Raw genomic sequence first — 15,326 nt, forward strand, 5'->3', positions numbered from 1 at the left:
AGATCTTTAAAACTTAGAGAATTAACCCTGCATTACAGTTATAAAAATCACTTTGCTCCATTATTTCATTTTTGAGCATAATTTTACATATACCAAAAGAATGTTCCCCTTTGGGAACATTACATATACCTTCAGACCCTGGCTGAAATGACCTCAAGCTTCAGAGTTTCTACTTGAACCAGAGTGACTCTTCCTGCTACAGTGAAAACTTGAGGCAGGATTTAGCCTGTTTGATATATCAGGTTGTTGGTTCTTCTACATTTCAAGGATCTTTTAGACCTCCTTGTAACAAGATTTAACTTCAATGGTAAAGTTAAGTGGTGGGGGAAAAAAATCCTCCACGTATAAAAGCAAATGAGTTTTTAAAGAATAGAAAACAATCTCCATGAAAATTAAACTTAACTCTTGTTAACATTTCCATTAAAACATGCATTTTGATCAAGCCAAATAAACAAACACCAAAAAAGTCCCTAGAAGTAGGCATAATCATTTATCTATATACTCACAAATATTTTGCTCTTTTCTGATCATCTGTATTTTTTCTTGCTTTATTTGCTTCATGTCCTTTAACTTTTTTCCCTCGTTATTCATGGAAAGGTTTTCTACCTAAGACTAAATTGATTCTTTACTTACTTCTTATCTGTGGAGTCACTTCAGCAGAGTTACTCTTTGCAGTTAGGTCCTCATCTCTAATCTGTATCCCTTGGCTAGAGCGCTGGGTCTGGTGCTGCCCCATCACTGCCCTAAGGCGTGTAGAGAGAGGGTTCTTGCTCTGCCCAGCCTGCTCACTGAGCTCTCTTTGAAACTGGTGAGGAAGGAGCTCTGTGAAGGGGAGAGATAGATGGACTGGGTGACTATTTGAAACCAGTGTAATTTGTAAATTTGCCATCCACTTTTAAGTGAAAACTGGAGTAGAGGTTCCCAGGGTTAACATGCTTTCAGAAATAAAAAGGAAAATGGAAGTTTTCATTTCATTACTGAGGGTTCTGATACGAAAGGATTTTTTTTCTAAATTTTACCAAGATTTCAACAATTATAATCTATGTACTTATATTAAAATATTCATAATATTGCCATGTTATGTATATTTATATGTATAAACATGCACACTCAAATACACATGCACACATGCACACAATAGCACTTTTGAAATAATAGTACTTAGTATCACCTGGCTTTTAATTTAAGTTTGGAGCAAGTGAAATATACACCACATAGGAGAGCATACTTTTGACCATGAGGAGTGCAGAAAATCACTACTGCGATTGATACTTCTCATTCATTATGAAAAATTTTTATACTGTCAGTATAGAGAAAGCCACATTTCATTTTGCCAACCAAAACCGTACTACCTAACTGCTTTTGTATAAAAGCTAATACAACTTGTCAAAAATAGCCCTCACTATACCTTGAACTGGTAAAAGCAGTTAAGAACAGTTTGGCGAAGATAAACCATAAAGTTAATTTTTGTACTATTTTCTTTTCATTCACATTCCTACCAGGTAGGCTTTATCAAATACCTATAGTAAAGGAGAACTTGTTCATGCATGCAGAACAAAATAAAATAAGATTAAAAGCTTCAGGAAATCAGCCTGCTTCAAAAAACCATTAATGTGTACCTATCCCTCAAGCTTTACAAATGTGTTAATTGTCATATTTCAGTCATGTAAATATGTTTCAGCATAAAGTAACCGAGATTTCCTGTTGTATAAGCCCTGCTATCTGGGGGTGTGGGGGTAGGGAGGGATGAACAGGACTAAATAACACACTGTAATGAAACCTGCCTTTGGGCAGCACATGCCTCAGTTCTGAATGCCCAGAAATACTTCGCAGACGCTCCAGGCTGCCTAGCAATGGGGATTTCTAATTCTGGCTAGCTTGACAAAGTAAATACAACTATTGAACATAAGGCAGTTCCTAATAAAAAACAACAATTCCCCCTTGTAAACACCTACATTTGGCCCCATTAAAAATTCTTTCTTCATACCCAGAAACTCACAGACCCTTAAACGTGGGGGTCTCAAAGTAACTAAAGAGCAGTTGGGAGATTTAATGCTGTTGAGATGTTGTCCGTTGCCACTTCTCCCGAGTCCTTCATACCGCATCAGGGCTTTGTGGAGCAATGTTCTTTCTGCATTCTCTGGAGGACATTATACAAGCAGGCACATTGGCCATTATGCTCCCAGCTTTCATTCATGGATGGCCAGAAGGAAGTCCATATGTGTTCATATTTATGCTATGCTTACCTCCAAAAACTATATGGTTGAGGGAGTGTTCATCCAGTTCATCCAGAGTGTGGAGTTATTTAGTGGACTGAAATTAGTGTGATAACTTAAGCCATTATCTGAATTCAAAATTCTCTGATTCCTGCTTTTTCATATGTTAGAACTCATCTCTTCTATTAGCTATGTATCAGTCAGACCTCTGCCAGTCTCTAAGTGAAATAGTGGAGTAGTCTTAAAAATCTCTTGGTTTTAGGGATCAACCTTGAACTTGCACACACATTTATCTGCCAACCGTTTACTGAGTAGAAGGCTTCATTCAGATTACAGATTACAAAATTCAAACATTAGTTCTAGTAGAAAAAAACAGATTGTTACCTTTCGTCACCTCCAGACTAGTTTCCATGTGTTTTAAAAAGAAAAGGGGAGATAAAAAGGAATTCTCCTGCAGTTAGTAGTTTGGATTTATTTCTAAAAGAACGTGTGTATTTTTTTCAACCTCAACATTCAGATCTAAAAGCTCTATATATTCCTAAAATACCTTATTATTCTTAAGCCATCTGAGGGGTAGTACCAATATATTGCGGCTAAAATGTTTCCTCACTTGTCTCGGGTAGAAAAGGGACCTCCTGGGCAAAGCAGGCCTGAAGAGCCTGTCAGAACGATGGTCTCTCCACAGAAAGACCTCAGGCTTCTTCCACTTACTGCCAGAGCAGCAGTAGGCCCTAGATCTCAAGAGTCTCTCAGCTTGGCCCTGCTGAGACTTAATTCAAATTCTGCACACTCTGGGGCTTATATGCTCCTGCCTGCATTGTGTGCTCCAGAGCCCATGCAAGCCTTGGGTTAAGCAGAGCTGGAGACCAGTCAAAAGGTTGCCAGAGTGAGGAGCCCCCGCTACAATTCAAGAAGAATGAATAGGAGGGAGTCCGTTTGGGGAAATATGAGGAGTCTCATTCAAGCCATGATGCACAACCTGAGGATCACAGTGACCATGGGGAACTTAGCCACCCCATTCCTTTCTCCTTTATCCATCCCAGAGAAGAGGCTCGTGAGTTGGAGGGGTGGGGGGAGCAACGCCTTTCATAGTTTCTACCGTCCAAGTTTAGGTAACAATTTAAGTCACCTTATTCCAGCTGTTACCTAAATGATTTTTTTTTTCAGTCCTGCTCATGTTAGAACATTAATGAGAATTAAATGTGCAAAAAAAGAAAAAAACCAGGGAGAGACCCAAAGACAAGAAAAAGATACTGCCTTTAGTTTGTGTAGAAAATAAAACTACTTTAAGGAAAGTTCTTCAGGAATGATCTAGTTTGTTCTCCGTCGTCATATGACATAGAGGAGGAAAGTAACATGACTTCCCATATTTTCAGTGTCTGACAATTCAGTAACCTTGAAACTGAAACATGGTGATATTCTTAGTACTGTGTGGCCCAAAAGATTCTGACTCATGTTTTAAGAGGATTAAGTGCAGCAAACCATCCCCACAAACAACACCACCTCACACAGGGCCCAACCCCTCTGCCTGGAACCCTCCCACTGGGCACGCAGGAGGCTGGGAACCACCACTCCCCGCAGGAGGACGGTGGGAGTGGGAGGATGCTGTGGGTCACCTAGTGACTAGAATGTCTTTTCTGAATCAGAAGAAAGGCTCTAGAACAGCCTGTGTACACCGCCTTTTTAGAAAATTCTGTCTTTAATAGAATACACATGTGTGCCACAGCTGTTCTCTGTTGTTTAAAATGTTCCCTTGCCTGAAAGTTTCTTTTTCCATGTCTTGTGATGGTCCTTTCTGCAAATTTAGATCTTAGCTCAAATATACCCTCCGGAAAGGTTTTCACCAATTAAAATAGTGGGTAAGCCAAATTGTTCATTCAGGTTTTCCTGTTAAAATGTTATGGAAAAACCCAAACGAACATTTTGGCCAACCCAAACAGTGTCCCTGGGCAGTATCGCATCACCATATTTCATTTCCTTAAAATACCTCTCACTCTCTGAGTGACCTTCTCCATTTGTTGGCTTTTCTATATGTTAGCTGTCTCTCCTTGAGTCGGTAAGTGTCTGTGTATTGTCCCTTTCTGAAGTTGTTTTTTGGACATAGAGATTTTGCCTATCTTATTCCCTATTTTATCCTTAGTGCTTATAAAAGGTCTGGTGCACAGAGTACGAATGTGGACTTTGAAGCCAGAATACCTGAGTTCAAATCTCATTTGAATATCCTGAAGTTGAAACATCACTTCTGCTGTTTGCAGACTTGGTCACATGTTCCACAACTAGCTAAAAGGGAAGCTTGGAAGTGAAGCCTTTTTCAGGATGGCCATATATTCATAGGTTCTTCTACTCAAGTAGAAAGGGAGAGTGGACACTGGAGGTCAGTGATCAGTCTCTGTCATAGTCTCCAACCCTTTGAACCCCAATATCCAGCATAGCCTCTTCCCACACATTACCTGCTCTTCAGGAATGAGTGGGGAATCCTGCTGGTGAGGAACTGCAAAAATTTTCTGCCCTGGCTGCAGAGGAGTGTAGCTGGGTTTGCAGCCCTCCATCTGCTCTCTGGAAGGAACTCCTCTGTCCACTGTCCTCCGTGTCCCTTTAGGAAGTTACTCCTTGTCTATTCCCAGTGACAGCTACATGAAGTCGCTATGAGGGTGTGTGCCCTTTGGGGGCTGCACCCATTTTGTTTGTTTGTATTCACTTATTTATTTATTCATAGCTGTGCCAGGTATTAGTTGTGGCATGCGGGAATCTTCCATCTTCCTTATGGCATGCCAGTTCCTTTAGTTGGTGGCATGAGGGGTCTTTTAATTGTGGCATGCAAACTCTTAGTTGTGGCATGCGGGATCTAGTTTCCTTCTGCATTGGGAGCGCAGAGTCTAAGCCACTGGACCACTGGGGAACTCCCTGAAGGCTGCAGTTTTTCTATCCCACTTATAGATAGATCGGTGGGTTCTTTGGTAGCTCAGCTGGTAAAGAATCCACCTGCAGGAGACCTGGGTTCAATCCCTGGGTCAGGAAGATCCCCTGGAGAAGGGAACAGCTACCCACTCCAGTATTGTGGCCTGGAGAATTCCATGGACTAAATAGTCCATGGGGTCACAAAGAATTGGACATGACTGAGCAACTTTCACTATAGATAGATCAGATTCCAGGACCTAAGATTCTGTAGGCATTGAAAAATCATAGACTCTTGGCTTGTTTCTTTGACAAAACAACCCCCTCCAAATTTTATGAGGTTGCCAGTCAATTTGCTTCTCTTCACTTCCACATGCAAGTAATCAGAGCCAAAAAGTTGTCCAGACATATTGATAGTTCTAGCATTCAGCTGCAGGAAACAGGTCCCATCTAATTATTTTATGCAGTTGGGAAGTTAATACCACAAAATTGGGAGCCAGTGAAATAACTGGAAGGACTGAGGGATAATGCCACCAAACTGGCCTCCAGGGAGGCTGCTGCCTCCACCAAAGTCAGTTAGGTGAGGAATTGGGAGGCCACAACTAGAGCTACTCCCGGAAAGTGCCCAGTTCCGTGGCTGCAATCCTAGGGCTAGAAACTCCCCATGGCCACTGCTGCCGGTGCCTCTTGGCCCCCTGGGAGCAAGTCACTGGACACTGGAATTGGGTGAGCCTCCCTTCCCACAGCTGACTCTCTGCTCCTGTGATGCCTATGAAGCTGTCAACTAGTCACTAGAATGCAAAAAAAAAAAAAAAACCCACTGTCCCTGCAACAGTGTTTGCCACAGTAAAAGTAGCAGGAAGATAAGTACCTGCTTCTTTTCCACCTTCTGAATCTACTGCAGCTGTGGATAAGCCTAATTCACACCTTCCCAGCCTCTTACCTGCAGGCGGACGCACCACAGGGAAGTTGAAATGGGCGCCTGTCCACCACAGCTCTCATCTTGTAAGACTTGAGTCTTATTTTCTGGTCTCTCTGTTCTGCCTATACCCCTCCCTTTCATCTCACTTGTAACTAGCTTGGAGCAATCTGAAATAATTGACTTGAGAAAGAAGGCAGCACCCTTAATCTGACTGTTGTCTCTGGCTCCCATTTTCTGGCCAGCCTCTTAATGAGGCATTTCACCACGGCTCAGAGGCACAGACATCTGTGAAGGTTGCCTGCTTTGGTGTGCAGTTGCAGAAGTAGCTGGGCTTTCTCAACCCTCTGACGCCCCAAATTACAAGCTTTTGGTTAGTTTAGGCTGTGAGCTGCAGGCAGGTGCCTCCTTTAATAGAACTGTCATCCCTCTACCTCTTCTAGCACATTCTATGGCTCCAGCCTAAGTTCATTTCTCTTTTGTAAATAACTTTGCTGAAAGTGGCAAGAAGCCACTAACACGCCAACATTCTGAATTTCTCCAACATTTCAACTAGAGCCACTGACGAGGAGATAGGAGGTTTGCCTTCCAAGTTGTCACAAGCCTAATGAGAGTCATCAGCTTTCCAACCTGCAATACCGACCTCACTGCCCACCTTCTAACCACTAAGCCAATCTAGATTTTTGAGGCTAGAATTCAATCCACTTTTTGGGTACTAAATTCTCTATAACAGGATATAGGTTAGGCTGTTATTAAAGAAACTCAAAAAAGCAGTGGCTTAAATAATATAGAACACATACCTTATAAAAGCCCAATTTGGTGACCCAAGGCTCTTTTGGTGGTCAGGTGGTGCCTGACCCTAATAGCTTAGGAGACCCTAAGCTATTTCTGTGGTTTTGCTCCACCCTGCTCAGCCGGTAGCTTCCATTTGATGGTCTAGGATGGCTGCTTCAGCGCCTGCCCTCAAGTCCACATTTCAGTGAGTGGGAAGAAGGGAAGTTTAGCTTGTCCCCAACATTGCAGAGCTTAGAGCAAGAATGCAAATAAAGGACCACGTAATTACATGTCTAGATATTTAAAAGTTATCAAGCCAACAAATCATTAAATATATTTTATTTTCCTTTCTTCACAAGTATACCTTCCTGGGAAGCTAAGTTTAAATTTAAGATCAGAGTTCCACTCCAGAAGATGGAGACCTAGGAGGAACTGGCCTACAGCTTACCTCCTTTCTGTCCCCACCGCTGCCTCCTTCCCACACAGAAGCAGGCAATGTGATGTGCTTGGGGACACCCGGCCTGCACATTCAAACTCTGCCCACACTCCCCACACACAGCCATGCCTGGGTTCCTCTGGGGCTCCAGGGTGTGCACACAGATAACGAATTTCACCCACAAGGGACAGACCTGGGAAAGAGACATGTGCAGGCTTTGTGGACATTTGCACAGGGAGCTCTAAGGCCCTGAGTGCCCAGAGTGTGTCCTACAGAGAAGGGTACTAGATGGGCATAACCAAATATGCTCTAGATGGGCATAACACCTCCACCCTGGTTAACTCCTCACCCCACAGGGGGGAGGAGCATCAGTGCCCAGTGAGGGGGGGACCCTCTTGCTGGGATTGAATAGTGATGCCAAGGGAAAGGGAAGTGAATGGCAATTCCCCCTCTCTAAGGATCTGACCTTGAACTTAACCATGGCACTTCTGCTCAAGATGAAGTCACCAGAGCCTAATCACTCAGCCTCATCTATTGGCCAGGAAAGCTGGGAAGTGTGGCCTTTATTCTGGGAGGCCGTGTGTCCCACTCAGAGATTTTTTTCACTCTGCAAAGGAAGAGAATAGATACTGGGAGTAAGCTAACAATCTCTGCCACAGACACATGCCTTTTCACAAATCACACTTGTTTAGACAAGTGAGTTCTTCACAATCTGCTTTCAGAGAGGTGAGCTTGGAGGCAAGACAATACTGTCAGTTATAATTGACGGTCAAAATAATTGCACACCTGAGCATTTTTCAATGGGCAGCCAATGTGCAATGTTCCAACTCTGAAATTTTGTCTAATTTTCAGATCAATCAGGAAGAACCAACTGAATTTTTTTTCAATTCACAGGATATAGTATGGTTATGAGATTCAATAGAACAGTTTAAATCTGCAACCCTGAGAATGAATTGGATCTTAAACAGAAGTGAAAGCTAAAACCTTGACCATGTTTTGGCAGAATTTTTTCCAGACATATTCAGCCACTATCAAAGGTACACTTATCCAAAAAGAGCAAAAATATGATTCTGGCATGATTTCCACTGCCCCATTCATGTATAAGAATAACACAGAATTCACCAAAATTAGGCAGATGTATCTTCCGCATTATAAAATTGTAACCAGATGGAGAGTAATTACAATATACCATTATATTGTAATTATGTAATGATCATGAAATAATATAAATGTAATAATGTGAAATATAATAATTATGTAATAGCATATAAGATTAATTTTTTTTGCAAGTTGAAATAACCCTCTGAAATCTTGTGAAGAAATAATGGTGATGGCACTTCCGGTGGTCCAGTGGTAAAACTCCACACTCCCCATGCAGGGGGCCTGGATGTGACCCTTGACCAGGGTACTAGATCCCACATGTCACAACTGAGACCCAGTGCAGCCAAATAAATAAATAAAAATGACTTTTTTTAAAGTGGAATTCTCCCTTCATAATAGTGATAAATGGACCCCAAATTGCCTCCTTTAATACAAAGTCATGCATTTTTTCACTGGCCCAGAAGCCAGGCACCCGATGTGCCCCATTTTCACTGTTGTATTACTGAGTGTGAGGGAAATTGTTTAGACTTTTTAAAATTGTATTTATTTGTGGCTGAGCTGGATCTTCATTGCTCCGTGCAGGCTTTCTCTAGCTGTGGTGAGCGGGGGTTCCTCTCTATCTGCTAACCTCTAGATTCACGGGTTCTCATTGCAGCAGCTCCTCTTGTTGCAGAGCACAGGCTCTAGGGTGCATGGGGTTCAGTAGTCAGGGTGCATGGGCTTAATTGCCATGGCATGTGGGATCTTCTCAGACCAGGGATTGAACCTGTGTCCCCTGCATTAGCAGGCAGATTCTCAACCAGTGAACCACCAGGGAAGTCCTATTTAGACTTTTTAAATCTTACCACAAGCAAAGACTATTACTGGAGTTTCCTTTTATATTTCTTGACAGCACCACAGTAAAGGGCATTGTATAATAAATGCTCAGACTTAGTGACCAGACCTGCTGGCCAAGTCCAGTGTTCTGTTGCTGTTGCTTATAAATATGTTTTTCATTAAACTGGTAGATTCATTTCCTTGCCCTAATAAGCTCACTTATTTTTATCTTTTTCCATACTATTTCATGGGGTTCTCTTGTGACATATATATTTTTATAAGTCACCTCACATGGCTTTTTTGGAACAAGAAAAGGTATAACTAAATTAGTGCAGTACTTAATAATTCATAAAACACTTCATATCTCATCTGATCCTGGTAACAGTCTTATGAGGGGAGAATCATTCACTTGTGATAGATAAGGATACTAAAGCTAGACAAATGAAGTGACTTCAGTTCAGTTCAGTCGCTCAGTCGTGTCCGACTCTTTGCGACCCCACAGACTGCAGCATGCCACGCTTCCCTGTCCTCCACTATCTCCTAGAGTTTGCTCAAGCTCATGTCTGTCGGGTCAGTGATTCCATCCAACCATCTCATCCTCTGTCACCGCTTCTCCTCCTGCCCTCAGTCTTTCCCGGCACCAGGGTCTTTTCCAGTGAGTCAGCTCTCCAAATCAGGTGGCCAAAGTATTGGAGCTTCAGCTTCAGCATCAGTCCTTCCAATGAACATTCAGGACTGATTTCCTTTATGATTGACTGGTTAGATCTCCTTGCAGTCTAATGGACTCTCAAGAGTCTTCTCCAACACCACAGTTCAAAAGCATCAATTCTTCCGCACTCTTATCTGAGTGAAGTGACTCACATGTGACTTATCTGAGGTCATACTGACAGGGAGTAGAGTAGCAAACTGTCACTGGCTGCCCCCGTGAAAAGACCAGTGTAGAACCTATATGCTCAAAGGTGTTCATAAGTTTTCATTTAAAATGATTATGTTTTAAAGGAAAAAATCTGTTAGGAAGTATTTTGAAATATTAACCCCTATTTCTGTGATTGTGAGTAATGGAAAGTGTGACTTTTCAGGAAATGTCATAAATTATAAAGGATACAAACAAATCTCTGTTCATTTGCTAAAGATTAAAATGTACTACATGAGTTGTTTTCAGAAAACATACGGTGCCCAGTGGTTTGGTCTTGAAAAAATATGAAAAATATAAGTTGATTAAGCTTATTTTAATGGGTATTTACCTACAATTTGTCTCAAATCCAAGTGGTAATCTAGATTCATTATCTTGCCCCGTCTGTCTGGGAACTGTGAGTGCTAAGCGCAGGTCTGGCAGGCTGGGAGAAAAGGAATTAGGAAGAGAACTGTGGAGCCAGGAAGCTCAATCCTATATATGATCAGTAGAGTTGCTGATTCAGGAAAGAGCAAAATATAATGGCTCAGCCCAACAGAGGGACAGAGAAGTTGGCAGAGGGGGAAGAATTCCAGTCCAGTTTAGCTTGGTCCCCCTTGAAGCCACAGAGCAAATCACTTCTGCTACTGTTTCTTCGTTAGGACCCAGGGCTTCCTATGGGCCTAAGGGTGCCTTTTGGCAGGAACTCCCCTAATCTGCCAGAGCATTTTGTCATCCTCCCTGTTTCCCACCTTGTAGCACTGAGCACTGAAGAATTAATGTTTTTGAACTGTGGTACTGGAGAAGACTGTTGAGAATCCCTTGGACAGCAAGGAGATCAAACCAGTCCATCCTAAAGGAAGTCAACCCTGAATATTCATTGGAAGGACTGATGCTGAAGCTGAAGCTTCAATACTTTGGCCACCTGATTCGGAGAGCTGACTCACTGGAAAAGTCCCCAATGCTGGGAAAGATTGAGGGCAGGAGGAGACAGGGGCGACAGAGGATGAGATAGTTGGATGGCATCATCGACTTAATGGACATGAGTTTGAACAAACTCCAGGAGACAGTGAAGGACAGGAAAGCCTGCCGTGCTGCAGTCCATGGGGTTGCAAACAGTCAGACACGACTGAGGGACTGAACAACAACAAACCAGTGGGATGAATTGCTATAAAGCACCCCAGGCCTCTGCAGAACCTTGGGAGCTGTCACACCTTCCCCAGGTCCCTTTGCCTACACAGAAATCATCATTCTAGACCAGGCATTCATGGAAAAAAGAGGCAGGCAGCCAGCCAGATAAGCATCTCCTGCCTCAGCAGCACAATGCCTTCCTCCCAGAATCTGGGAAAAGAAAATCAGGTGACAGAATTCTAGCTCAAGACCTAAGGTATGATTTTGCCCCTGGCCTCAGAACCCCAGGTATAAAATGAGAAAGATGGATACCTTGATTTGGTTTATAAGATTAAATCTGTACTAGATTATTTGTATAGTCCTGATTTTTTCCATTACTCAGCAAAACTTCAAGACTAGAAGTTTCTATCCCCCCACAGCCTTGCAGCTTTAGTCTAAAGGAGGTCACTGTGCTGTGGAGAGTGTCTTACAGCTTGCTCTTTCAGAAGACAGATCTGGGGTACAGCAGCATCTGAACGTTTACACGTCAAGTGTGTAAATGCTTTGGAAGCCTCAAAGGGAACGTGCCTGACACACCTGGCAAGCCTGGAACCCACTTCTTCTTCTTCCTCGCGGCTTCACATCGCACTGACATGGTGCACAGGGGGAGGCTTAGAAAGGGAGGAAGCCGAAGCCACCGCTTGAGAATTTAGGCTGCCTAGTTAGCTTATTCAAGTGGTGGTCAACAAAAGCCGGCAAAATCGCACAGATTCCCATGCTTCCAGGAACCATCCTTGGGCTTTTTTCAGAGGACACGGGTGCACAACTAGCTTTTACAGTGTAGCGTTTGGTTAGGAGCATTTAACCACATCACCCCAAATTTCTGTGCTCAGAAGTTACACATGAATGGTATTTGACTTTTCTTCAAAGCCATTCAACCTGAAAGATTTCCAAGCATGTCACACGTCACATTTAGCTACTTTTGCAATGAAGGGCTTTCAGCCAGCTGGCTCATGCTTATTGCCTAGAGAAGCAAAGGAAGAGAAATTTTTAGCAAATAGGTAAGCTCCTGAAATAAATTATATTTATGCTGGTTCTGAATAAAGTACACTAGTTTCCCCATTTGGATTGCCAGAGCAGTAGGACCTACCAAAATGCATCTTTAAAATGTACTGATTCTACCCTTAAGCAAATCGCCATTTCTACATGCCAGAATCCAATTCATTATTAAACACCTAGCCCATCTCCGTGAAACTTTCTCTGTTCCCATCCCCCCACCACAATTTCTACTTTTGTCTCTACAATTTTGTGGATGTAACTTGGACTGCTCACTGTGAGGGTTACTTGTACGCTTGTCTCATGCCTGTTATTGGGATATAAGGCAACACGGAGTTTGGAGGATAGCCTGTTCATGTATCTTTTCAGAATGCCTTGCTTTGAGTAGATTCTAAATATTTGTTGACTCCAGTTGACTTCCTAAGCAGCCTAATCACCATCTGACCTCACCTCTGTGGGGTCCCAACCAAAAGTACACACACACACACATTTTTTAATGGGGACTTTTCTTTAAGTTTCAGAGAGCTTCTAAGTCATGCATGTTCCCTAGTCATTTTTCCTCTGCTCATTAGCAATAACTATAAGATCTTCAAGAAAAATTTCAGCTCAGACATATAATTAAATATCTCTTTCCTTGTTTCTTCCTCTCATGAACATTGTTAGAGTTAACACTGCAGAGACATTCATGACCTCAGACTTCAGAGTCATATGTGTCTTTTAGATTCCTGAGCCTTTCACACTTTTATTTCTACCTGAAATCCTTTCTAAAACTAGGGTATGAAGAAATGAAAAAACTGTTTGAAACAAAGGAAGAAATATGTCTTTCTTTGAATTCTTTTTTATTATTTAAGAAATAGACATTTAATGACTTAATAAGTGACAGGCTGAGTGCTAAGGATACAAATGAATAACACTGTATTTATATTACTGTATGGATATTATATTTTTCTGGACCTCCCTGACATCTTTGTTGATCATTTATCTATATAGTAGTCTTTCACCCTAGATATATTTGAATCAGCAAACTGAAATCAAGGAAGAATATTTTCATAAATTATTTTTAATGTTTTAAAATGTTTTGATCCTTGCACACAGCTTGTGTTTTTATGACAGTAAACAAGCATTTTATCAGGAAAGAAACTAGCCAGAACATATGCTAGTGTATCACAATATTTTGACCCCCAAAAAATGTTTTTTCCCTTTCTCATCTTGATTTTTTTTTGCATATCCAAGGGAGTTTTCAAATGAAGGGTTTCAGATAGGTTGTCTCCAGGTCAGTTCACCTCGTCAAGGCTTTGCTTAGTCATCAGGGGATGAGGATGACCCCATCCTGCCCTGCTTACCTTTAGGCTCCCACACCCACTCTGCCTCACGCAACAAACATGTTCCTTTGAGTTTGGATTTTTATGAAACAAATCATGTGGTCTGGGAGCAATGATAATTAAAGGAACTTGATAGAGATCCTTTTGAAAAACCAAAAAGTTTCTTTTGAAATGTGAATATCTCTCCCTAATTATAATAACTGTTCTGTAATTATGATTAGTTATTGGGTCTCCTTAAATCAACCTGTATCTGCAGACAGATAGGAAGGGGAGATGTTCAAAGCTACACTATACTTTTGAAAACATGACCCAACATCATGCATAGAAACAGACTTACCAAGACCTACAGCAGATGTTATGCTGACCTGTCTGAGCATATGAAAAATATTGACCCTTTCATTGGTAACCTTTTTTTCCTTATGTCAATATGACATATGTCTATGAAAATGGTTAAGTTCCTTAAAGAAGGTATAGCCTTGAAATAAAAAATCATCAGGTCAGCTTAATATACAAGGGAAAACAAGCATTTGCAGAAATCCATAATTGCTGAAAAACTACATTCAATTAAAAATACTATCTTGGAGCTCTAAGGGGGAAAAAAAAGCCAAAAAACAACCCTGCCATTATTATGTGATGTTTTTCAATTATGTTTTTATTTGTGCACTTACCGTGTTTTCATTTCTACCTAAATAAGAAAAATTGTAATACATTTAGGTCTGGACTCTGGAAATATGCCACTAAGATTCCTGGTCCAGTTTCTGTAATGGCTACAGTTTGTAAAATCTAGTAGGAAAAGGATGTGATTATATTGGGCTTTAATCTGAAGAATTGTTTTAGCAGGAATTTTATATGCAAGACTAAATGCTGATCAACAGAGCATAATATTATATTCTGAAGTGTGCTGGCAAAAGCAAAATTAATTATTTTTTTTCCCTCTTTCTTTCCTTCCCCTGAAATCTTCTGCCATAGCGACTGCATTTGCCTCCAGACTTGTCAGACACTGTGAGCCGCTCAAGCAAACAGGATCTGGCAGAATCCGCCAAGCTGCTGGGCCCAGGCTGTGGCATGACGGCCGGAGGCAAGAAGCACCTGGACTTCTAGTGACTCCTCCTTAGTCATCGCCTGCAGAATTCTGTGACACCCTAATTATGATTGCTAATAGCTTATGTAAATATTTTTCTTAACAATGTGACCCTCCAATCCTTGAAAAATACAGTTGGGATTGTAAAACGAGGCCACCGTTCTTCATTATTTTAACCAACTTTTTATACAGAAATAGTACAGCAGAAATACTTTCACTTTAAAATTTTGTTTTATGCTATATCTAGTAAAGAATTTTTTTTTAAATAAAAGCAAATAAAATGTTCGAAATTCAGGACACCTTACAGTGGTCATTAAGCGTATGTGTATATAAGGCACTTGGTTCACAGCAAAGTGCGTGTTACAGCAGGTAGCATATAAAACATTATGAAATTCAAAACTGTGAGAAACATATTTTTCTCTTCATTTCTGAAAGAGACATCTCCCACCAAAATTGCTTTTATGAGATAAAAACTTTGCTACTATATGAAGACTAAAATAAACTTGGATTTACGTATCCTATTATGAAATTGATGCAGATAAGATATTTGGGGATGAAGAGTCCATTAAAAAAGCCTACCACAGTATTTAATAAATATAAAGAACTTGAGTAATAGAAAACATAGACAAAGAAAGAGATGGTCTCTGTTTAAATAGAGCCCACGCTATGAAATTATGTCAACAGACATAATTCAGGATTGAAATTCAA

The 15,326-nt window shown here is 41.2% G+C and overlaps 1 protein-coding gene across 1 annotated transcript in view; it reads left to right on the forward strand.

The window, feature by feature from the left end:
* Window positions 1-14,912, forward strand: part of ELP4 (elongator acetyltransferase complex subunit 4) — a 227,412-nt gene extending 212,500 nt beyond the window's left edge. Inside the window, exon 10 of the mRNA XM_043908655.1 lies at window positions 14,507-14,912. Within this exon, the coding sequence (XP_043764590.1) occupies window positions 14,507-14,638 (132 nt within the window). The 3' untranslated portion in view covers window positions 14,639-14,912. The remainder of the gene's footprint in view (window positions 1-14,506) is intronic.
* Window positions 14,913-15,326: the final 414 nt, after the last annotated feature.

Source organism: Cervus elaphus, chromosome 1 (assembly GCF_910594005.1).
Source record: "Cervus elaphus chromosome 1, mCerEla1.1, whole genome shotgun sequence".
Lineage (NCBI taxonomy): Eukaryota > Metazoa > Chordata > Mammalia > Artiodactyla > Cervidae > Cervus > Cervus elaphus.